Here is a 26732-nt window from a genome sequence, read left to right as displayed (position 1 = left end):
TGCTGAAAAAGTCGCCAAATCCCTATTTAGGCAATAGAAAATATACAAGAAATTGTCGCCGAAAAAGTAAAAAATCGCTAGATTTAGCGACAAAATCGCGAAATTGGCGACACTGCTTGTAGTGATTTAGTATTCAAATACGAGATGGCGTAAGAGGTTTCTAAAGAGCACGCATGGTAGCAGAGTAGAGTAGGAAGTGTAGGATCTGTAGGCTTATATTGTAATGTACCATATATAGTTGAGTTAATATCTGTAACTCAGTCATTTAACACTTTGTTAATGTCGTGCCATTCCTAAGCCATCATGTTCTAGTTTCAACAATGGCTGCCTTTATAGTTTTGAACTGCCAAAATTTAATGCAGAACCAACCCCCCCCCCCCCATGAATCTTACGAGTAAGTAGGCCTATTGTCTCTTGTCCGTAAATTAATAATAATTTTAACCTGTTTCAGAAAATGTCTTCTAAGTAGGAGAAATAATTAAATTTGAACTTATTTTATTTAAGCAGTCCATAGATGAATAAGACCAAAATCAGATGGGAGAATGATATAACAAACGACCAGAAAGAAATGAAGATTGAAAATTGGAGGTCACATAATACAAGATAGGGAAGAATGGCGGAAAATTGAAGAGAAGGGGAAAATGTTCAACAAATGAAATTGTAGAACTTAAGAAGAAGTCCGTAGATGAATAACACTTCTAAATACTTTTCACAAAGTTCCACAAATGATACCATGTGTTGACATAAAGACAATGATTATGTTGATTGTGATTTATTTATTTTATTTTGTTTTCATAGTTTACCCAACAATAATATTAGTGAACTACTTACAAATAGCAATAAGGTAACAATTAAAACTACCAAACTTATATACTAATTAATTCCAATTGCTTACAAATTGAGCTTTCCATACTATGGCAGACATAAATGTACTTGTAGAACTAAAAATATCACAATTATTAAAATATTTATTATAACAGTAACAATTTCTATATATGGCATTAGGCTACTTATACTATAATTTGTCCAGGGACACCTTAAAAAACGTTTTGTTAAATCTATTGCTATAATTAGGAACTTCAAATTCACTGATTGTAATTGCATTCATTATAATTGAATGAAGGAACATAATGTCATAAATAACCCTACGTAATTTTGAAGTATTATAATTGTAAACTTTCATAATCATAGTATGTGGAACATAGTTTTCATATAGCAGATACTTGCCATTTTGTCTGTAATAAAGTAACCTAAGGAATTTCTTTTGTTTATTTTCAATTAATGTACTAGTAGACTACACTTAATAGTATTGGGGGACCAAACAATTGACACATATTCTTTAGATCTAACAAAGCTTGAATATAAATATGTTTTTGCCTTGACATTTTTAAAGCTTATAGTATTTCTAATAATAAAACCTGAAGACTTATAATGTTGATGCTACTATATTATTTATGTGATTTATGAAAGTTAACTTACTATTTACACACCCAAATCATAAACAACTTCCAACTCTTTTCAGTAAGGCACTGCCCACTGAGTGATGCTGGGGGTATATGTAACTAAATAAATAAATGTTCTATTCATAGGACTGGGGGTGTGTATATCAAATTCTTCACACAGCTGAGCAGAAGTGGAGGGATGGCTCCTTAGCTGGCTGTGCTACTTATTCTCTCGCAGCAACTTCTTGCAGTGAGACTTATAAAATACTAGAATGTAACAAATAAAGGAATGGGATGGTATGGAAAGAAGAAAGCTGATCCAATTAAGGAAAATATGATTTATTTTAGTAAACAAATGTGATATAAGAATCCAACACTGCTATCATTTCTTGAATGGCTATTACACTATGTGTATGAAGGTTTATATGATGTATGTATGGATGGATGGATGCATGCACTACACTGCTGTTTGCCGCCAAATGTTATGTCAGGTCAGTTATAAGAGCGACTTATCCATCCTATCAAAGATTTCTATTTACAAAATTTTAACTTATTTACAGCAGGAATTGAAAATGATCCTCTTCGACACTCACTCACTGTCTTCAACTGATCGCACAATCTAGCAATAGAAATTTAATCAACTGTCTTTACGTCTAAGAATAAGTTTATACACTGGAGTTTGTTATTTGATTTTAATCAGTGCTGTCATGGGGGGCCATACAGCATATGGGAAAATAGAATTTTTTAATGAATCGTATGGATATGAGAAGATTTTGCCCATTCTGAGCCATACGGCATATGGGTGCCTAAGTCTGGTACATGAAGAGCTGTAATGATTTGACATCTTCTCAACCATACTCTTTCTAATATATCTTCTTTGATGTTCATAAACATAAATGGTTCATCTCTACAAATTGGAATCCAGAACAATGGTTGAAAAACATCGAAGTGCTGCAAATATCTACATCAGGATTTATCTAGAGACACAATAATTATGTAGTAAACACTGGCCAAGCCATCATCTTCCCACAATAGAGGTCCAGAGAATATACTTTCCCGTTAGAGTGGAAAGAGGCTAATGTCAGTCATAATGAAACACTGAAAATTTAATCAATCAATCAATCTTCTTAATGTATCCAGCTGTTTGCTGACAACATAAAGTCCACTGTAGTCTATAAAAAGTCTATAGTAACAAAGAGGTACTCACAGAAGCTGCATTAACATCAATGCAGTCTCCTTATATTTTTCACTGCTTATGATACATGGAGTCACTAAGTGTAAAATTCTCCAGAGGTAAAATAGTCCCTCAATCGGATCTCCAAGTAGGGACTGCACTGAGAGATGCCAAGAATCGTACTAAAGTACTTATTTGGAAATAGTACATTATGCAACGATCCTATAATGATAGTAATTAAGACGCGAGTATGTTTGTTTATGAAACGAGCGCAAGCGATCTTCATAATTTTCATACGAGCATCTTAATTACCATTATAGGCAAGTTTCATACCACTTTTTATGCTCGACCATATTTCTAACTTGAAATTATTCAGAAGTATTCATTTTATTCGTATTTAACTCAAGAGTGAAAGTGACCTTGTGATCGCTCGTAAATTGTGAGATGTGCGTAGACGCGAAAGTATTGATTTTTTCCGAGGAACAATAATGTCATTGACCTTGTTATAATCTACAGAATAACATGAACTAATTTTGATATAACCTGAAAACTGAGTTAGAATTGAAAAACGAGATGACATATTTAATTTATTTGAATATTATTTACAATTAACGCTAATTATTATAGTAACAGAACATAACCTTCTGCGACAGTATTGGATTTCCAGCCTCCGTGACGTTTCCCTCATTGTCTTTCGATTGCATATCTGAGAATAATCGAAAACCTGAACTTTAATGAATAGGTGTACTTTAATGACATGCATTAAAGGACTGCTACCAGGTGTATAATTACTACATTTCGGCATGGTCGAGCATAAATTTAATTAAGATATATGTGTGTATATTTAGTAATATATTAGTATTAGTATCATTTATTATTAATAGTTCAAAAGTACATAAACTTAATAATTGAAACTGATATATGCACAAATAGTGATAATACACAATAAATATATAATTTAATAACAAATTTTCTATCATATAACTATTCAATTTATTTTTAACTTACACTTACTTCTGGTTTTATTGCAAATTTTCATCCTATCGCATTTATTTTAAACATTCAAACTTCTTTACTTGCTAAGTTTGAATTTCTCTTTTTTTTTTACTCTATAATAAACAAGTATATATAAATCGTCCCTGCTGCTATATTCATCCAATTATCTTTTACAACAGACATATTTATATTTAAATTTCAGTTCCCTGTTTGCATAATACTTAACTATTTCATGTAATAAATATCGCATTGAGGTTAGCCGATGTCGACAATAAGTGAACAAACTGAATAGCTGAATTGGTACATTCTATGCGAGTATGTAGGCCAGTGTCTAACCTTCCGCATTCGCTGGTCAGCAAAATCGTCTACGTAACCTCAATACAGCTGTCAGCTTATTTGTTTAAACATATTATTTGTCAATCTAATTACCTGATAACATCAATTCCACTTTAATCAATTCAATCGCATGCACTCATTTACATTTATTGCTATTATGTTTCTAATACATTTATAACTTAGTACAATCCTGTCTAATTTGAAGTATAGTATTTACCATATTTGGTAATATATGTGCCCTGGACCTCTATTGCGGGAAGATGGCCTGCCCGATGCTTGCTACATAATTAGTCAAGTATGCTTTTACTGTAGAAGCTTCATGGGACCTTCTTCAAATCAAGCTTGTTTTACAATATTAAACAAAGTAAAAAAAAAGTAATTTATTTACTTGTTCCTTAGCATAAAGATATACGTTATTTAACTGCAGTCGGAAGGATAGACAAAGAAGAGTAATATGCAGAATGAATTGTAAGTAATGTCATTAATTTCAGTAGGTCATTATGCGAGATATTTATAACAAAAAAAACTTAATACAATTTTGCTCGTATTTCCTTTCTCTTCGAGATAAAAAATTGTTTTATAAGAAATATTTCATTGTGTGTTTTGGAAAGGCCATTGATTTCATTCACAATATGCTTAGGCAATTTAACCCTTCGTTACTCGCGTTAAATTTCGTAACGCCAGTACTCACCTGGATTACAATGGTAATCCACATTTGTTTTTGTTTGCAGACATGGTTTAAACATTGCAATTAGATTTAAATGTTAAGAAATATATTGTGTTCAGTTATTACAGTAATGAGAATGGATATGTTACGCATAACGGAAAGTATTAAATATAAATATTAATAATGAAACGTATTATAGTACACAAATTGCATTCAAGTGACATGTTTACATAATGTTTCCACACTGGACGTGTCTATGAGTCATAATTTATTGTTGCACCATAGTTATGAGTTAGTTCACTATCATCTTAATTATGTAGGTTATCTAGAATTGTTGCTCATTCGCTGTTTGAAGGTCACCTGATCTCTTGATGTAAACTCTCCCACAGGAAACGCAAGTTCACTACTGCTGACCTTTGTTGCGTCATATTTGATAACTAAATACCACACTCAGGGGTGTAGCAATGAAAAAATTCAGGGATGTAACAATCATTCACACTTCACATATAATATTTTACAGATGTTTTTGCAGTTCAGATTTAACGCACATGATAGCCTAATCTACATCTGATTCAATTATCTAAGTAGGCCTACGCATTTCTTCCATACAGTTCAAACAAATTACATGTTTAGTAAGTCAAAGAAAATAGAGGCCAGCGTCGTGAATTTCTGCTTAAATCATAGGCTGAGCATAACTGTTCCAGGACATTCACAGCACATTTAGTTCTATTATAAAATGATATTATTTCATGTTTCTAGCTGCCTCCCGTTTCCTCATCCATTGCCTTATCATAATGCATGGTTGATAATGCTAACAGTGTTTTTTTTTTCTTTGGTACATACGAAATAATTGTGCAGCGTTCATTGAATCCAAACAATGTACTGTTAACTTGCCTGTCTTAGTAGTTGTGAAATGAGGAGGGATTTCTCTTTTGTTTTCTTTCTATGTTCCTACAAGTGTAATTTTGTCATTTTCTAGAAGATCTAAACACAGAGGTATGCTCATGAAACAGTTATCGGTGGTCACATTTCTTCCTGTTCCTTTGATGGGATGAACCAGCCTCTTCACCACTGCATGTGCACTGTTACTTCGGTGAAATGGACAGTCTGGTTGAATACCAGCATAAATTTTCCAAGTTATGAGTGTAATATGTTTTCACATCCACCTTAGCAAAAATTTTGATCCAACATTTTGTTGGTTTAATAGGTATATACTCTTCATGGGACATCGTCCTCTGAATGCAACCAACTGCTCGTCTATAGTTACATATTCGCTTGGACTACAGCACTTTTGTGAGTTCTGAACAAATAACTCTAATACTTCACGTATAGCAGCCAATTCATAAATTTCTTTCCTTTCCTTTTGTCATAAATGTTATCAAAGAGTAGACATCGTAACAAAAATTAGAATCTATTGTAGGTCATTGTCAGGTAAATTGACTCTATTCCTGTGCCATTTTTATCCCATAGTTCTCTTACGTTCAGTCTTCCCGATTTCAAGGCGCCAGCAAAATACAAAATACCCAAGAGTGCCTCAATTTCTACGTCATTTGTTAATTTGCAATCTCTGTCACGTCCGTAATTACGCTTCACTTTTTCAATACAAATATTAGTACCCTTACAATTACATTGATTATTGTCTGATCAATAAAGCAGTCAAAACTCTCTGTGTGGGTCCGCGCAATTCTTGCAGCCCTTTTAGGGCTCGATAAATGAATCACTATATTTTGTGCTCGTCTTCTCCCTCGTTGAGCTACTGGTTCTTCCTGCCAAATTGTAGTCTTTTTTCTATCCGTATAGCAGTTTCCATCATTTATAGACATTAGTCTTTCATCATCACCACCACCACCACCACCACCACCACCACCATCATCATCATCATCATCATCATCATTGTCTTCTTCTGAATTAGAATCGTGAACTTCATTCTAAAGATCTCCCCTGTTGCTTTCATCATCACTTTCATTTTCAATGCCATCATCCATATCTTCATCCAGCCATTTGCAAATGTTGTTTGTAGTTTCCGTACCCATTGGAGCAAACTGCGAAGAGGATGGAACGATGTCACACATTTTTTCATAAACTTACTGCATTGCATCACTTATAACCATATTAAAAACTATTTCACTTACCTGAACAAAAAACTGACGTCAGTACTCGCGTGGATTACAATGGTAATCCACTCGGAAAAATTGTGCATCACTTTATAAAACTTCGTATAACTTTCCAAAGGGTTGCGACAAATACGTCTAAACACCAGTAATGCCTCACTTAGACTGTGACGAGAAATTGCATTGACGCTCAACTACGCAGTGCTGCAGGCAGTGACGTAATAGAGGATTAAATATCAGTGGATTACTATTGTAATCCACGCGAGTACTGAAGGGTTAAGAGAGCAGTGTATTATGGTATTATTATGGTATTAGGCGTAATAGATCGACTATTGATAAGATTTTTTGTATTCGACAGATATTGGAGAAAAAATGGGAGTATAAGGGTACAGTACATCAGTTATTCATAGATTTCAAAAAGGCATATGACTCGGTTAAGAGAGAAGTTTTATATAATAATCTTATTGAATTTGGTATTCCCAAGAAACTAGTTCGATTAATTAAAATGTGTCTTAGTGAAACTTACAGCAGAGTCCGTATAGGCCAGTTTCTATCTGATGCTTTTCCAATTCACTGCGGGTTAAAGCAAGGAGATGCACTATCACCTTTACTTTTTAATTTCGCTCTAGAATATGTCATTAGGAAAGTTCAGGATAACAGGCAGGGTTTGGAGTTGAATGGGTTACATCAGCTTCTTGTCTATGCGGATGACGTGAATATGCTAGGGGAAAATCCACAAACGATTAGGGAAAACACGGAAATTCTAGTTGAAGCAAGTAAAGCAATAGGGTTGGAAGTAAATCCCGAAAAGACTAAGTATATGATTATGTCTCGTGACCAGAATATTGTACGAAATGAAACTATTAAATTGGAGATTTATCTTTCGAAGAGGTGGAAAAATTCAAATATCTTGGAGCTACAGTAACAAATATAAATGACACTCGGGAGGAAATTAAACGCAGAATAAATATGGGAAATGCATATTATTATTAGGTTGAGAAGCTTTTATCATCCAGTCTGCTGTCAAAAAATTTGGAAGTTAGAATTTATAAAACAGTTATATTACCGGTTGTTCTGTATGGTTGTGAAACTTGGACTCTCACTTTGAGAGAGGAACAGAGATTAAGGGTGTTTGAGAATAGGGTTCTTAGGAAAATATTTGGGGCTAAGAGGGATGAAGTTACAGGAGAATGGAGAAAGTTACACAACGCAGAGCTGCACGCATTATATTCTTCACTTGACATAATTAGGAACGTAAAATCCAGACGTTTGAGATGGGCAGGACATGTAGCACGTATGGGCGAATCCAGAAATGCATATAGAGAGTTAGTTGGAAGGCCGGAGGGAAAAAGACCTTTGGGGAGGCCGAGACGTAGGTGGGAAGATAATATTAAAATGGATTTGAGGGAGGTGGGATATGATGGTAGAGACTGGATTAATCTTGCTCAGGATAGGGACCAATGGCGGGCTTATGTGAGGGCAACAAGAACCTCCGGGTTCCTTAAAAGCCAGTAAGTAAGTACTTATGGTTCATCCTGTATATTTCAAGAAAGAAAAGGGGTAGGGGATATGGTCAAGAAAAAAAATTACCATGGCAGCACTGGTTTAATTTAAGCAATTATGTGGTATTATCTGCTGCCGATTTAGAAACTCCAGTCCCTTGGGAAAGACATGTAAGTGAGTTTGTTGATCTGTGTTCTAATCGTTCACCTGTCTCGTTTAGTTTCTGGTCTTCCCATCTAATTTCTGATCTGTTAAAACCCGGAGTTTTACATTGCTTCTTTCAAGTACCATTCCTAACTCAAATTGTTCACAAAACCTTCAAACAGTAAAGTTCCTCTATTCGGAATATTAGTGGCAGGAAATTCAGTTTCAAACACTCTTATTGTCCTACCAACTGACTTAGTTTTAACAAATATAATGTACAAAACAATATTTCGTACATGACATTTCGATACCCTAGTCACAAATGCTCTAGCCCTGGACACTACTGAATTCTTCACACTCTAAACATTACTCATTATTTCACAAACACAAATGCTAAATAATGCAATTGTCAGCTTATTGAACACAGCTTAAAGGCGAAGGTATTTGAATGACCTTGCTGGCTGGTGACACAAACACCCGATAACAAATAGAGAGAAAGTTGACTCACAAACGAATAATCACACTGTTAAAAGCTTATCACCTGTGACATTGGATGTCAGAGTGATGCCAATTTCTAAAACTTTTTTCACAAATGCGCAACTATATAGTATTGGGTGTTCATTTCAAAGTGTGTCATGACGTCACTGTTGTGAGTCAGCGATTTGAAGCGAGTTTCAGGTTTTATGTCAGAGAAGTTGCCTATTAATCAAGGCGTTCAATCTGAACTTGAGAACGTGTACGGTATAACTTGAACGTCGTAGCAACAGATGGCAGTCTGTAAAGTCTGTGTGCTACCATTACCTCTTTCGAACTGTGTTTTGCGCGGCCAAGTCGTACGCAGGGTATTTGTTATCATCAGTTGCGTACAGCAACATTCCACAACACAAATCAAATGCTCCGTGTCCATGTTGACCGTCGAAGTTAATGTCAACAAATACGTAAGTAATCGTCTTAACCCTCTCCCCATATCCCGACAGTAAGAAAGAAACCCACCTCAGTACATGTTTCCAAACAGTTCACATTCCTGCCACTACCGGCGCGGCATTACCGTACAAATCAAATGCTCCGTGTCCATGTTGACCGTCGAAGTTAATGTCAACAAATACGTAAGTAATCGTCTTAACCCTCTCCCCATATCCCGACAGTAAGAAAGAAACCCACCTCAGTACATGTTTCCAAACAGTTCACATTCCTGCCACTACCGGCGCGGCGTTACCGTACAAATCAAATGCTCCGTGTCCATGTTGACCGTCGAAGTTAATGTCAACAAATACGTAAGTAATCGTCTTAACCCTCTCCCCATATCCCGACAGTAAGAAAGAAACCCACCTCAGTACATGTTTCCAAACAGTTCACATTCCTGCCACTACCGGCGCAGCATTACCGTACAAATCAAATGCTCCGTGTCCATGTTGACCGTCGAAGTTAATGTCAACAAATACGTAAGTAATCGTCTTAACCCTCTCCCCATATCCCGACAGTAAGAAAGAAACCCACCTCAGTACATGTTTCCAAACAGTTCACATTCCTGCCACTACCGGCGCGGCATTACCGTACAAATCAAATGCTCCGTGTCCATGTTGACCGTCGAAGTTAATGTCAACAAATACGTAAGTAATCGTCTTAACCCTCTCCCCATATCCCGACAGTAAGAAAGAAACCCACCTCAGTACATGTTTCCAAACAGTTCACATTCCTGCCACTACCGGCGTGGCATTACCGTACATATCGATAAGTACTCTTCAGAATGAACGCCGTACTTGCTAGGCAACTTCTCTGACACAAAGGTAATACACCTCTGTGGAAGTGTAGGAAGATGGAATTCTCTAGGCTCATAGACTAGCCATATGATGACATACAGCGAGCCATGACACACTCTGAACTGAACACCCAGTATGTAACATTGTCGTTAAAACTTCAACTCAAAATTATTTAAATTGTTTCGCACTTCATGTGAATTGATGCATGTCTTCGAAGATGATGCATTCGCGCAAAACTCTTGTCACAAATTTTACATCTGTAACGCTTGTCTCTGTGAGTTAATGCATGCTGTCGAAGATAGTCAAGCCGAACAAAACTTTTCTCACAGCTGTCGCATTTGAAGGGCTTACTTTCTGTGTGAATTAAAGTATGCAGTCGAAGATAATCAAATCTTGCAAAACTTTTACCACAATTTTCGCACTTGAATGGCTTATCGTCTGTGTGGGTTGACGCATGATTGTCAAGCTGTTGCCGGTTTCTGAACCTTTTCTGACAATTCTCGCATTTGAATGGCTTAATATCTGTATGAGTTGACTTATGGAGTTGAAGGTAATCAAGGCGTGCAAAACTTTTCCCACAAATGTCACATATACAGTCCTTATGATCCTTGTGGACTAGTGCATGTCTTTGAAGATGATGAAACTTTGCAAAAGTCTTGTCACACATATCGCATTTGAATGGCTTATTACCCGTGTGTATGAACGCATGATGTTGAAGGTAATACAGTCGTGTGAAAGTCTTCTCACAAACGTCACATTTGAAAGGCTTATCACCTGTGTGAGTTGTTTTATGTTGCCGAAGGTGTTCATACCGTGAAAAACCATTACCACAAATGTCGCACTTGAACGGTTTATTACCTGTGTGAATGTATGCATGGTTTCTAAGATGTTGCTTTTGTCTAAAACGCTTTTGACAAATTTCACATTTGAAAGCCTTATCTTCCGTGTGAGTTTTCTTGTGGCTGCGAAGATAATCAAGTCGGGCAAACGTTTTCTCGCAGATGTCACACTGAAAAGGCTTGTCTTCCATATGGATACTTCTGTGTCTTTTTAGATATCGCAGAGCAGTGAAGATTTTGTCACATGATTCGCATTTTAAGACCTTTTGGGTTGCAGGATTACCACCAATCCCACACTTCTGATGAGACTGCTTCGTATGCGTTTCTGTGTGTATCGTCATGCCGGGACGTTCTGTAGATTTCTCATATAAGCCAATCTCATGACGTCCCACTTCTTCTTGGCATTCCTGCTGCATAGGTCTGTAAATTCAGTTTCGCAATGATACAAGGGAATGTTAACTTATCATGCTTGAGACAATAAAGCATAAAAGTAATGTAACATTACGTCATTGATTAAATCTCTATAATATAGTCTTAGACAATAAAAAAGTGACAAGATTTTAGGAAATCCCTATGATTGAGTGAAACGTCTATACAGAAATTATGGTAATGGAATTAGGATAAATAAATAAAATTTGCTGTAAGACTTAAGAATGTCTGATGAAAGGAATCAAATACGCTATAAGTAACAATTAAAACTCCAACTCCAACAACAACAACAACAACAATAATAATAATAATAATAACCATGATGATAATGCTAATAATAATAGTAACAAAAAAATGATAATAATAATAATATATTTAAACTTTTTTTTAATAATACATTTAAACAATATAAAAATTGGAGATTTATCCTTCGAAGGGGTGGAAAAATTCAAATATCTTGGAGCAACAGTAACAAATATAAATGATACTCGGGAGGGAATTAAACACAGAATAAATATGGGAAATGCGTGTTATTATTCGATTGAGAAGCTTTTATCATCTAGTCTGCTGTGAAAAAATCTGAAAGTTAGAATTTATAAAACAGTTATATTACCGGTTGTTCTTTATGGTTGTGAAACTTGGACTCTCACTCTGAGAGAGGAACATAGGTTAAGGGTGTTTGAGAATAAGGTTCTTAGGAAAATATTTGGGGCTAAGCGGGATGAAGTTACAAGAGAATGGAGAAAGTTACACAACGCAGAGCTGCACGCATTGTATTCTTCACCTGACATAATTAGGAACATTAAATCCAGACGTTTGAGATGGGCAGGGCATGTAGCACGTATGGGCGAATCCAGAAATGCATATAAAGTGTTAGTTGGGAGACCGGAGCGAAAAAGATCTTTGGGGAGGCCGAGACGTAGATGGGAGGATAATATTAAAATGGATTTGAGGGAGGTGGGATATGATGATAGAGAATGGATTAATCTTGCACAGGATAGGGACCGATGGCGGGCTTATGTGAGGGCGGCAATGAACCTTCGGGTTCCTTAAAAGCCATTTGTAAGTAAGTAATAATACATTTAAACAGAAGGACAAGTAAGGAATGTTTTTGAGTCACAGACAATTAAATGGTATAATGTATATAATCACATGAGAATATCCTGTAAATGTTATTTCTCCATCTGTATGTGAGTAATATTAAGCTTGTATTAGCTAGTTAATATAATTATAGTTAAGCATGTATTGTGCACGCGAAGTCGCGTCCATGCCAAAGCACAACTGAATAACATTTTTTTTAAATATACTGCAAACCCTCCCCCACTCTAATTAGATAATAATAAACTCTTTCAAATAGGTTATGTATTATTTAATGTGAATTCTCCTTATATATGGGAATATACTCGTTCACAATTGCATGACATAAGCATTACCATGGCAACCGAAGTCGAATTTCCGTTCCACAAAATCCTTTCATTCATTTCTATTAGTGTAGGTCATACTTCTGATTTGAGGTTTTGGCTGATATGCACAGTCTTAGAAAAAGGTTCTGTAGCAAAGATACTATGTAAGTCCCAGAAAGAATTACATAAGTTAGGTCAGATGCAACAGTGTTCATGAGTAGAATAGTTATATACAATAAAAGTAATTTGATACAGTTATATGAACACTTTTTAATGATTGAATAAAATTAATAAAATCAGTTAAAAACCATACATGTTTCGGAGGAATGCTCTTCCATCTTCAGTGGTAGTACCACGACGCTGGTGTGGATGTTTGACTGCGTAACGTAGCTTAAGGAAGACTGACATGGTTTTTAACCGATTTTATTAATTTTATTCAATCATTAAAAAGTGTTCATATAACTGTATCGAATTACTTTTATTGTATATAACTATCCCAGAAAGAAGACAGTGCACATGATCGGAGGACGAGTGGCCTGGTTCACAAGAGAACGACTAGTAGAGATAATAAAATTAGTTTTGTTTCGATGTATGTCTGATATTGAGCACTGCCTCCTTTCTGGGACTTATCCAGTATCTGTGTGACAAAACTTTTTTCTAAGATTGTACATCTATTATCAGGCAGTACATCTCACTTGATGATATGTGTCAGAGGAAGAACAATTGTTTCTATACATGTCTGATTAGTGAAATATGTTGTTAGTCAGCAATGCATGCAATGGAAGAGGAAAGGAACTGGCCACCCTATACCATTATCTCCTGGCTTAGTTGCCTCATGAGTGATGCCCTATTGGTGTCACTTATGAGGTTCCAACCTGTCTTAGGATAGTTGACTAAACAATAGGTACGAAACCAATGCACATGGAAAATATACATAGTTGTGAACAGAATATACTTTTATTTATTTAATTAATCTAGTGGAGTTAAGGCCATTAAGCTTTCTCTACCACCTCACCAGGAACAAATACAAATGAAAAAGTAAACAAATACAGAGAGAAGAAGTAAGAAAAAAAATACAAAAATGGAAAAAGATGGAAGGGAAAAATACAAATACATACATAACATACGAGTATAAAAAAAAAAAAAAGTAGTCTGTTCAGTAGGTCCAGTTGCTTCTCTTGGCCCCCCTTCCTACAAGGTATGCCTATTATGACACCACAATGCCTGTAATTGTCATATATGTAATGTAAAGTGTTCAAGTTTCTCACTATTTAAACCTCATTTCCTATTATTCATTATCGTAAATAATTTAAAATAGTGCTTCTTTTCCTTCACAGAATTGTGATGAATTGATGACATAAAATGTTTTGAAGTACACTGCTTGACTCTCCTCTTGAAAATGTTAAGAATCCGCCACTGTTTTCTCTACATTGTTAAAATTATGCATTGCTGCCAACACATCAATATTCATTCACTTAGAGCCACAGTATTATTAAGGAATTCCTTGTTTGATGCCATATTATATTAAATTCAATATGTTCTATTTCTTCCATCAGAATGCACGGAAACACACGCTGGAGTGTAGTATACTGTCGGTAGCAAGGTGATACAGTTTCTAAAACATATCTGATGAACGTCCATTTATCAAAGATTACTGCTCGAATTCTTGGCATCTGTGTGGGTTGATAAATGTTTCCGAAAACTATGATGTCGCTGAAAAGTCTTCTCACAAATCTGGCATTTGAAGATCTTAAAGCGTGCATGAGTTAATGTGTGATAACGAAGAGAATGAATTCGTGCAAAACTTCTCTCACAAATGTCGCATTTAAAAGGCTTAAGACCTGTGTGAATTAGTGTATGATTTCGAAGATGTTGCCTCTTTTTAAAACCCCTTCCACAATAGATACATTCGAAAGGCTTATCTCCTGTGTGAGTCCTTTCGTGAATTCGAAGAGAATCAAGTCGTGTAAATGTTCTGTCACAGAAGTTGCATATGAAAGTTTGCTGTCCGTCTATTTTTTTAATTGGAGGATCAGTAATGACTTTTGCGACATATATACGTGATGAGTCATTCTGAGGTGAAATATTAGCTTCAGATTCACTATTCAGAAATATTAGATTCTTAAGTGTTTGTGTGTGCATCACCACACAAGAGTGTTGTAAAGATTTTTCTCTTGTAACAGTTTCGTTGCTTCTGACATCATCTTGGCAATCCTGCTGCATGAGCCTGTAAATTTACAGTGTTGTGGTCAGAAAACTGAAACAGTCCATCATACTTGAGAAAAAGGCATGTAACTTTCACTTAATGTAATTATCTGAGTTGCTGTTTACATCATCAAATTTTTACATGAATTTTAAACACAGCTAGTAAGTTACATCAGCTAAATGTTTTGGAAAGTATACTCATCTTCTTCAAAACGATACACTAATCTCAGAAGAATCTGCACAGTGTACTTGTGGTTACAGATGTAGCACAATTTAATTCTCAAATACATTTTTAATTTTTTTAGACAACAGAGAGTAATTATGTTAAGTGTTCGTGTAGGCTTCCGCGGCTGGTGTACATGGTGTGTGGATAAGCTTCAGGGCTTCTACCGCGTTGTCTTGGGTGTTATTGGCTGACGTTTCGACCGCTGTGTTGTGGTCATCTTCAGAGCAGTTGTTGGAACATCAGCCAATAACACCAAGACAACGCGGTAGAAGCCCTGAAGCTTATCCACACACCAGTAATTACGTTACTTTACCACTACGAGAGCCAGTATTAAGAGCTTTTTTATATAAAAAACTACATTTCGAGATTTTATGTTGTAACAGTTAAATGCCGCTGTTACAAATGCTGCAATTAAAAATTTTTCATAATAGCTAAATAATTTTTAGTCCCAGCCATTTTACTATTAATATACACGTTAAAAATGTTCAGTTTAAGGAACAAATAAGTAACGAACTATTCAGGTGTTCGCGTAGGCTTCCGCAGCTGGTGTACATGCTGTGTGGATAGGCTTCAGGGCTTCTACCGCGTTGTCTTGGTGTTGGTGGCTGACGTTTCGACCGCTGTATTGTGGCCATCTTCAGAGCAGTTGCTGAAGATGGCCACAACACAGCGGTCGAAACGTCAGCCACCAACACCAAGACAACGCGTAGAAGCCCTGAAGCTTGTCCACACAACAACGAACTATTCAGTTTAACGTAATAATAATGTATCCCGATACAAAAAAAAATGTTATTTTTACGAAATTAGGCCTAATAAGCAGTTAAAAATTACTTAAAATGAATTCCAAAGATAATAAAATAAACGAGTTATCGCTAGACATGGTTTCAGTGAGTTTTCTGAATGAACTTCCGTAGACACGATTGTTGTGATTTGAATTTATAATTTAAATGAAACAGTTTAATAAAATCCAACTTTCGAAGGCAGTTTGTTCCTAAATGTTGTTGAGGGAAGAAGTGAAGAAGCAGGTATGGCAGAAAAAAAAGACAAGAAAGCAGTTTTCGTTAGACAAGAAGAGAAAAATCATTGAAGTAGACAGAGGAGAGAAGAAAAGCGAAGTCGCAAGAAAATACGAAAATCGCGAAAGTTCAACATACTTTTTGCTCTGTAAAACTTACTTTTTCGTCCTAACAAGGCCATGATGAATGAAAAATATTGTAAAATATACAAAAATAGATGCCTTAAGAATATGCATAATTATCACTATGGTACAGTATCTGTTATTCCATACTTAGTATGGGACACAATTTGTAAGCAGATTTAATCAATTTTCGGTTTAACGAAATTTCACTATAAAGAAAATAATTACAGTACCCTCCCGAGTTTGTTATACTGACATTTCACTGTAACATATACTCTAATGATTCAAGTCCCAATTTGGTCCTCAGTGCATCAACATCATATTCATCATCATCATCATCATCATCATCATCATCATATTATTATTATTATTATTATTATTTTCACTGTTATATTCTAATATCTTGTTACATTATTGTAACATTAAAAGTACTACTTTCTAGTTGACTGTTTAACAAAATTTCAACTGTTTAATCATCCATGTTTTGCTTTATGTAAACTGTTTTGTCATAAAATATGCAGCTTTCTCTACTGTGGAAATACATGTTTCATCTATCTTCTGTTTTTCGATATCCAGGTATCAAAATTATCCTTGTCTCACGTATCAATCTTGTCAATTAAACTTATTTACAATATTATTATGCATCTCAGATTATTGTTTTCTTGATTACAGATTTATTTTTCTTCCTGTTATTCTAAATATCTCTTGAAATAATATAAATAATGCCAATCTGGACCGATAACCTACAATTATTGAAAATATTAGAGAAGAGAATACTTGTGAGTTTGGTTTAAACTGTTAATATTAATATTTAGCAGCAAATTAGAACAATAACAATGTAAATAAATCTTTCATTACAAAGATGGCAAATTTTGTTGCCATGATCAACTTTAATTCCGACAATGTACTGTGTTTGGGCTAGATCAAGAAATTGTTCACCATTTATTAACAGAAGAATATTTTATTACTATAGGTTTGGCACAGGATGCAGAAACTCTCCAAAATTTTATTTTTATAACAACAATGCCAGAAATCTATACAACATGCAAGAAAATTGAAGGAAACAAAAGAGATACGATTTATCATTGCGGTTTATGTCACGAATTGCTAACAGTCAACATTAATCATTCTAATTCAATGTAAAATGTGGAGACCACAGCAAAAAGTGAATTGCATGCTTTTGCTTTCTGAATTTAAATATGTTACCAGAGTTCGACGCCTATTTCATCTAGAATTCTATAGTCCCAACGCTGTTATTTCCGGCGTGACTCTGCCTCTTTGCTTACGTCTTAGAAAGTGAAGGCTCTATAAAGTCTAGGTAGGTAGTATCGTTCGCCATTTTTGTTCTTACGTTCCCGAGCTACCATACGAGGAATCTATTTGCCACACCGTTAAACATTATCATGTCGTAGCTCCTATGATAATAAATCAAACACAATGTAATTCAGCAAATAATTGAGAGGCAAATAACGTCTTCGTGTGCTTTCTGCGAACACCAACGAAAGAGCTAAAATGGCGGTTGGTTATATTAAATATTTATCGAGCCTTAAGAAATGAATCAGCAAATCACAAGACGCACACGTTTAAATGTAGCCGACCTGCAATGCGATTGGCTGCCAGAAATTAGAGCGACGGGACTATAGATAGAGCTTGTATGCACGTAATTTGAGTCGTTTATGAGGAACATCATGAACAGATGATTTGGGAATCTGTAACTGAAGACTAGCCTGCCTAATGGACTTCCTTGGGCTCCAGTTGAATGCAGTTTATATACGATCGACCGTTTCTTCGGTAATTTTCTTCTTGGGAGGTTTGTCTGTTTGTGGAATCGAGGGTTCTGTCTCTTTAAGAGTTCTATCCCACTGCAAAATTGATTTCGATGTAGCTGGATCCACGCTGAATTCTAGACGAATTCGGCGTCGAACTCTGGTAACAGATTTAAATTCAGCAAGCCAAAGCACGCAATTCACTGTCTGCTGTGGTGTCCACATTTTACGTTCAATTAAAATGACTAACATTGACTGTTAGCAATTCATGACATAAATCGCAATGATAAATTTTATCTTTTTGGTTTTTTTTAATTTTCTTATTTTGTTGTATAAATTTCTAGCATTGTTGTTATAAAAATCCTTCTGTTAATAAATGGTTAATAATTCTGTACCTGAGAGCTAGAGTGACGCAAGTCACAAAACAATAATTTTACAGGAGAGCCTAGAAACAAAAAAATTCTCATATTTTTGTTATTTTTGTGCTCTTATTCGCTTCTTACGAATCTCATATTGTGTTGTATAGACTACTACTTACTCTTTACATGATCAACACCTTTTATTTTCCAATGGTTTGTTACATTGGAATTAAATGGACTTGCGTTTTTTAGCTCTAAATATAAGTAATACATTCTGGACTTACATTTTATTATTCACATACAAAATAGTCATATTTTAAATTCTTATTCATGTATCAAAATACAAGTAACACTAGTTTAATATAACAGACATTCAAATTCATTCTTATGGGTTTCACTTAGGCTACACTTATTGTTTATGTCTTAAACACGTATAGTAGCTGTTATAAGTGACAGAAACCTCATGTTATGGAGTGGGCAAGCACTTTTGCAGATCAGCCATTATAACTGTGTGTTTTTCATTGATTTTTGCAGTTTCCTTATCCACATTTTTCAAGCAGTACCTCATATTTGCCTCTTCCATATGCATATCTTGTTTTTCTTTTATGGTTTTAATCTCTTCCTCTGTTGAAGCATCATGCAACTGTACACAGTAAAGATCGCATGTATCACATGTATCAACATCTGGTTGGTGGAAATCTAAATTGAAATCTTCATTAAAGATGCGCCTAAATAGCCATTTCTTCGCTTCTTTAACTCAGGAAGCCTTACATTCATCAAGTAAAGTGCATAGATTTTAGATATGTTAAGATGACCGCCCAAATATACCTTATTTGTTCGTTCTCGACTATAATGGCTTTCATAAGAGGGATATTTTCTGATGTGGGCTTTTATTTGCTCAATAATGCAATCAGAGGTTTTACTGAATGAAGAGTGTCTGCCACGTTTATCAGGTTTCACCATTCCAACTTCCTAAGTTTTCACCAATGCTACTCTCATAAAGGATTCTGATATTGCTAATGTATTCGGAAAGAATGTCTTACACACTGATTCTTTTGCAGTTTCTATTGTAAAAGAATACACATTACTTTGTGTCCTCATATTTGCCCTTGTTGAGTCCCTTGGTCTGCTCCGTTGTACTGGTTTACTAGTGACACATGATATAAATTGACGTTTTGAATCCCAGGACCTGTTTTTACTCCAATATTCCTTATGAATTTGATTTCGGATAGTTTCAGTTATGCGTTGTGTACATTTTAGCCAAAGCCAAAGAGCTAAAATAGCTTATGTGGACTTACATTTGCTCTCTATAAAAATTATTAGAGCCAAATAGGAGTAAGTGGACTTACTTAAATTTGGTTTTAAAGTGAGTTGGACATGCATCATTATAATCTTGTTTATTTCGTTTATTACTATCATTAGAGACTTGTTCCATTGTGGCACTCATGCATCGCAATAAGAGCACTTCAAATCTGTAATAATATCATTTTCAAAAAAAAGTGGACTTACGCCACTCTAGCTCTCAGGTACAGAATTATTTCTTGATACCTCTAGCCTGAACACTGTGTATAGAGTCAATGACTCAAGTCGAAGTTTGAGTCCTCACTGCATCATTGTCGTCGTCGCCATCATCATCATCATCATCATCTTGTTATGACATTACTATTACTATTATTATTGTCAGTAGATTTACTGACATGTAAAAGACTCCTGCGGGACAAAATTCCGGCACATCCGGCGACGCTGATATAACCTCTGCAGTTGCGAGCATCGTTAAATAAAACATAAAATTTTAATTTAACTGTTATTATTATTATTATTATTATTATTATTATTATTATTACTTTTACACTTGTTATATTCCAATATCTTGTTACATTATCGTAACATTAAAATTACTACAAATCTGGCTTTCAGGTATAGCTCCCTGTGAAGCAGACTCGAACAATTTCAAGGAAAAAATTGTTCTGGGATCGATACCCGGCCCTGGAATAGTTTTTCCCTTGAAATTATTCATTAAAATTACTGCTTCCTAATTGGTTGTATAACAGTAACACCATTTCAACTGTTGAATCATCCAGCACTCATTGAATAATGGTATACTCTTTACACACCCCGAAGGCACATGGGAGCATGGAGGTAAAGCTCCATGTTTTCATGACCTCGGCACTAGACAGATGGTGTGGTGAGCCTCACGCTCCAACTGCTTTTACCCCCACGAAAGGAGAGTGAATGAACCCTACAAGTTCTAGCAACAAAACAATTTCGCTATGAAATGGGACAGAACCCAGGGCCTTCCTTCAGAGGATAATAAACAACCACGTTAGGAGTATAATCTAGAGCCACAACAGTTTCTAATACCAACACGAGACTGACAAAATCCACCTCCAAAAATATTCTTATAAAAAGGAAGAACAGACAAACATGTCTTTCAATTTCTGATGACTGACACTGATCTTTATAGTTTGGATATATAACATAAGATACAATTAAGAAGTGTGCTGTTTTCCAGCTATTGAAAATGAGATTCCAGAATTGTAAAAAATTCGTAATCATCTATTTCCATCATTGTAATAGTATCATGTAATACTTTCTGCAGGTAATATCGTTTGTGCGAGATCGTGCGTATTTCCTTGGTTTCCGCACAAAACCAATCCGCGGAAAATGTAAAATTCCACATTCAGTATTCCCAACCTAACACACACAACAATTTCCCTCTTCTTACCGCTTAAGTGACATATTGATTTTACTGCTTTAGGCTTTTAATATATTATTTTTAGAAACGTTCAATATAGTAATAATTATAAATTGGAAACTTACCACTGCAATTTCACGTAAATTGCACTGTTAATTATTGTTTTTAAATATTTTCAAAAATTAAGTATACTCTACAACTCCACTAAAGTTCCTGCGTTCGGGATGCAAGTAACATTAAGGAAGCCGTGAAAAAATCAACAAGATTCCAGATGCCAATGTTATTACTGCAATATGTTATATAAATAATATTGTTAAAATATTAAAATGAAAAATAAATCATTACATAACCTTACCGTTTGTTTTAAGTTCGCATTTATAGACTGGGGGGGGGGGGGGGAAGACAGACGTATATCACGGCCTGCTGGAGTATAGTAAACACAGTAAACATTTTAAAGCAACAATGTTGAAGATAGGTATTTTTGTTTTGCACATTTGCCATCATTGAACAGAAACCAAGATGGAGATTTCATTGCAACTAATTAGAAATTCCTCTTTCAGGTATGTAATAAACGATTTTCGCACAAAATAATGTACGATACACGATCGGTATGTTTTCTTTCAATTCTCGGAAATTAAAAAAGCTCAACTATGTTTCGCTTTTTCAAACTTTTCCTCGAACATGAAAACTTCAACATACCGCTCTTTTAACGCATATTACTATTACATTCCTCATTCAGAAGAAACATAACTGACACTTTGAGAAGCAGAAATTATAGTCCTTTTCAAGAAACAATGCAATGCTTGAGTCACAACAGCAACTTTATTGTGATGATTACTTGTTAGTAACTAAACACAATTTCTACCTGATAACTAAAGAATTTCGTGAAGAGGAAATAAGTTTAGAATTAAGAGATGCTAAATGCTGCATGAGTATGAAAACAATTCTAGACATATATTATGACTAACTTCTGCCATGCAGAATAAAAGATCACACCATTATGCTCACCTGTCAGTCAAGTCAACATCTTCTATTTTAACATCTGGTAACAGTTCTTCTTTTGTTTCATCCACATTCCACGATTCGTCCTGATAAAGAAAGTTATCACTATTTAGCAATTAGCAGATGAGTACGTTTAGTAAACAGGAACAACAAAAATGGACAAGTACGAGACACTGAAATGCAACTGACCTGACAACCAAATATGTTACATTATTATAATAAGATACAGAGCATAATGAAGCTGGCAATGTTCTACTTTTGCTACGGTACTTCTTAATTTACAGTGAACTACTACTTATTTACGTTTCCTTTATAAGGAATTAAATGTAAGATCAACGTGGTTTAGTGGAAAATAAAATATGAACATTAATAAATCATACAACACAAATTCTTTCAGCTTGTCAGGTCTCGAGCTTTTCTATATTACCACAGCTAAATGCAGGACTTTTTAAAAGTAAGAGGTAGCTTTAATTGCTCAGATCATCAGTTTACAAGCAAGACACATTAAGTCGAAAATATTACTGCTGAGAAAATTGCGTTTGAAAGTTCTTGATAAACCTGAATCCTCTAAATATTATTTTTGGCAAATTGTTTCTCTTTATGTATATTTCACTTTCCAAAAGTTTATACAAATACAGTCTGTACATTATAAATGTCTTTTTCTCAGAACTAATATGTGACTTAAGTGTTTTCCTTGTAAACAGACTTTCTCTTCATTTTCTACACTCTCTCAACCCTCGTAACTTGAATGCTCTAGAATTTCATACTACCGGTACTTATCTGCGTCTTTTTTTGACCCCATGCATATTTGATGTAAATAATTACGACATTTTACAGGTTTGTGCATTTTTTATATATACAAAAATTCATTTTTTTTGCCCCTAGAGTTACTCATTATGTTTAAACAATGAATTAATTAATCATTTTAATTAGTGTAATGGCAAATTATTTATTTTGTCTTTGTTTCTATTTTTTCAATTATCAGAAAACACTTTCACTTAGGTACTTCGAAATAAAACACAAAAAGGAATAAATGTGAAAAGAATAATCAATATATAATTATGAAATAATTTTTTTATTCCTTTATTATTTAATAAGTCATAATTATTGTTTGAACTGCCTATTTAAAGAAATGATATCCTGAATTGCTGGGTAGTTTCTTTCACGAAATGCTGCGATTTACATAACCTCTCAAAATATAAAAACAAACGAGGATAGAACTGTCAACATAACAAGTATAGTTGTGCATGCCATTTGATTAATGCTGTGATGCACATAATGTCTTAAAATATAAAAGCATATGAAGATGAATCCGGTAACATAAGGTCCTGTATTTCATTTGAAAAATGTTATAGCAGAAGCATAACCTAGGCCATGAGTGAATAAATGAAGTTATAAGTAATGAATGCATTGCGGGTGACATCTATGGAACTCACATAAGGGGCAATACCACAGTCTACTATATACAGTCACGAAGCTTGAGTTTTGAGGGTGCTAGAAACAATAGACTGTGACGGTACTATTTTGCATTGCCTGTAATGAGGCGATATTAGCGATCCTAGTGGTGAGCAACTATTTAATGTTTGCATATTTACTACGTATTGAGCTTCGCGACTGTATATACTAGACTGTGGCAATACTGTAATCTTTGTTACAATTCTTCTTAAGTGTAAACAAAAGAACACTCCACATTAAAACCCAATCAGACAATCATCCCAAGTGGGACTCGAACTCAAGCACGAGCACAGTGTATAGTTAGGAGATCAATAACATCACATTGCAAGGATCACCTTCTAAACAACACGTTTTCAAAGATAATGCCGATGAAGGGTGTGACAGAGAAATATTCTCAATTTAACTCTGAAAAGTTACTGAAATAATTTGGCTTCTTGTGCAAGGATTCATTTAAATATCAAAACTCACCTCAGCCTCAAACTTAGTCACTGGGAATGCAATGGGATCTACATCATCTTCATATTTTATATCTGATACGAGATCATCGACCACATCGGAAGGTTCTTCCTTGATCTCAATTTCCACTTTCATTGCACTGCCTTCCTGTGCATCAAACATGATAAACAGGCGAATTATATTTTGTCACACAAAGTAGGTTTCAAAAGATATTAGATGTTTGTTCATACAGTATTGTTATCATACAAACTTGAGGCTTACCATAGGCATGGGGCTTTTCTCTTCTTCATTTCCATAATTCTCTGGAGCCAATGGATCCACATCTGGTTCTTCTTTAACACCATCCATGACATCCAGGAAAACTGAAATTATGCCATAGAATAAACTATTCTTCAAGACTAATTACAGTGGGTTAGTTAGTTAGTTAATAATAATAATAATAATAATAATAATAATAATAATAGCTTAACCTGGAAAATTTAAGGCCATACGACCTTCTATAACTCAACCAGGAGTAAAACTGCGATACAAAAAACACACAAATATAAAAAATATTGTAGCATACAAAAAAAATGGAGATACTCATACTAAAATGTGAGTAATAAATCAGTACAAATGATACATTAATATATAACATATAGGAAGAAAGAAGAAAGCATAATAAAATATGAACAGTAAGACAAAATAGGTGAGACATTGGCCTATATATTGTATAAAAATGTAAGGATAATTAATAACATGTACAGGTTACTTTCCACATTCACTTTTCTCTATTTTTCGACCTATTGTAGTCCTTTTTCTTGCCCTTTTGTTTCCTTTTTATTAATTCTTTACTCATGTTTATACGTGTATATTTTGTTGAGAGTATATACCGGTACTGAGTAATAGTAATAACAATAGTAATAATAAATACACTAAATTACACGAAAAGTTACACATACAGGAAAACTCATACCTTCCATTCTTTTAGTCTTCCTACCCAATTCTCGCTAAGAACAATACACTCCAATTTTATAAAACTGTAATAGATCATATTGCAGTGTGTCTTCTATATATCTAGATGGCTGTGATACTGAAAGTAAATAATCGGTCATATGAATAAAAATAAATAATTAATTTACTTTCAGAAATTTCAGTGAGTACTTTGTGACTATCGAATAAGACTTAAATATTAACAACTTGTTGTTTAGAGTTTCACTCTAATGAATATCAAAATGCTTCGAATTGATAACGGGACCCGCCGAAGTGGTGTGGAACTTGAAAAATGGGTCAACAGTCCTGTCATCTATCCGCAGTATGCGGAACCCGAATCACACGAGTTAGCCAGCCCACTTTTTATTTCTGAAATCTGGCAGATTGGCGAGTAGCCATTTGCCTATTAGATTGGATTCTGTTAGCCCCCATGATAGAATGACATGTGAATATGAAAGTAGACAGAATGGCTAAAGCTGAAGGTGACAATGACGGCAACCCAGAATCTGAAATCGGAAGTTACCCATCATCTACTCTTAATGGGTTGAAGGAAAACCGCAGAAAAAACCTCAATCAGACAACTAATCCCAACCAGCATTCGATCCCTGGCACACTAGATTTGCAGCCAGACCAAGAGGCCTATAATAAATAAATAAATAAATACATATATATATATATATATATATATATATATATATATATATATATTTGTCAACAAGATGCTGCAGATTGTTTAATTTTTTATCCTGCTATGCAAATATTTACAATCATTATGTGCATAAAGTAACACCAAACATTACAGCATCACCGGAACTAAACTGTCTTGACTGATACCTACTAAACTACTGATATTAATGTCAGTTTATATCTAAATAGACAATGCATAAATAAATAAATAAATTATGGTTTATTTAACGAGCTTGCAACTGCAGAGGTTATATCAGTGTTGCCGGTGTGCCAGAATTTTGTCCCGCACAAGTTGTTTTACATGCCAGTAATCTACTGACATGAGCCTGTCGCATTTAAACACACTTAAATGCCATCGACCTCAGCCGAGATGGAACCCGCAACCTCGAGCACAGAAGGCCAGTGCTATATCAACTACTCTACCGAGGGTGACGACAATGCATAAATTTTATTTCCACACTCGCATGTGTGCAGCTGTGCTGTGCACTGCCACGTCTGCTATACATCCACGAGCGTGGAAAGATAAAATGTATGCATTATATTTGGCCAGTATTATTATTAGATTGCATTAAAAATTAGTGACCATGATTGATAAAAATAAAATTCGGGAAAATTAGGAGACCAATACAGAAGCCAGGAGGATCCAAGAATATTAGCTCAAATATGGCAGTTTCTGGAAAATACGGTCACAGTAGGCAACGTAGAACCTAGTATGTGAGTCAACGGGATTTAGGGGAAAATACGTGTGATTTAGATACTCTAGTTTGCCTCATTAATGAATGCAGAAAGTAAAGTGCAGCTGTGGAGTTGAATCCATTGGCATGCCTTATTTCATATGTCAAAGAAATCTCCAGTGCCAGAATATATTGATCACTTAGAAGTTCTTACACTAGCTCAACCACATTCAGGATAATAACGAGTGGCACCACTACTAAGGCTTTGGTTGGCTAGTGTTATTTTACTGGCA

General features: G+C 34.9%; 1 protein-coding gene and 1 long non-coding RNA gene across 6 annotated transcripts in view; one reads left to right on the top strand and one right to left on the bottom strand.

The window, feature by feature from the left end:
• Window positions 1–25424, bottom strand: part of LOC138715450 (zinc finger protein 665-like) — a 75216-nt gene extending 49792 nt beyond the window's left edge. Inside the window, exons 1-5 of one of the 4 annotated variants that reach the window (XM_069848413.1) lie at window positions 25062–25424; window positions 24368–24468; window positions 24119–24253; window positions 22202–22281; window positions 6490–11392 (exon numbers count right to left, since the gene is read on the bottom strand). In XM_069848413.1, coding sequence (XP_069704514.1) covers window positions 10306–11392; window positions 22202–22281; window positions 24119–24253; window positions 24368–24468; window positions 25062–25068 — 1410 coding nt within the window. In that variant the 5' untranslated portion in view covers window positions 25069–25424 and the 3' untranslated portion in view covers window positions 6490–10305. Of the gene's footprint in view, window positions 1–6489; window positions 11393–13477; window positions 15062–22201; window positions 22282–24118; window positions 24254–24367; window positions 24469–25061 lie in introns of those variants that run through there. The other 3 variants (XM_069848422.1, XM_069848448.1, XM_069848439.1) reach the window with 3 other exon arrangements.
• Window positions 5–1258, top strand: LOC138715510 (uncharacterized). 2 transcript variants are annotated; one of them, XR_011336371.1, is made up of 2 exons: window positions 5–394; window positions 508–1258. It is a non-coding gene; the product is annotated as an uncharacterized lncRNA (long non-coding RNA). The 2 variants fall into 2 exon arrangements; XR_011336370.1 differs by having other exon boundaries at window positions 505–1258.
• Window positions 25425–26732: the final 1308 nt, after the last annotated feature.

Source organism: Periplaneta americana, chromosome 2, assembly GCF_040183065.1.
Source record: "Periplaneta americana isolate PAMFEO1 chromosome 2, P.americana_PAMFEO1_priV1, whole genome shotgun sequence".
NCBI classification, from domain to species: domain Eukaryota; kingdom Metazoa; phylum Arthropoda; class Insecta; order Blattodea; family Blattidae; genus Periplaneta; species Periplaneta americana.
The sequence above is the reverse complement of the archived record's forward strand: the minus strand, read 5'-3'. Positions and strand labels throughout refer to the sequence as shown.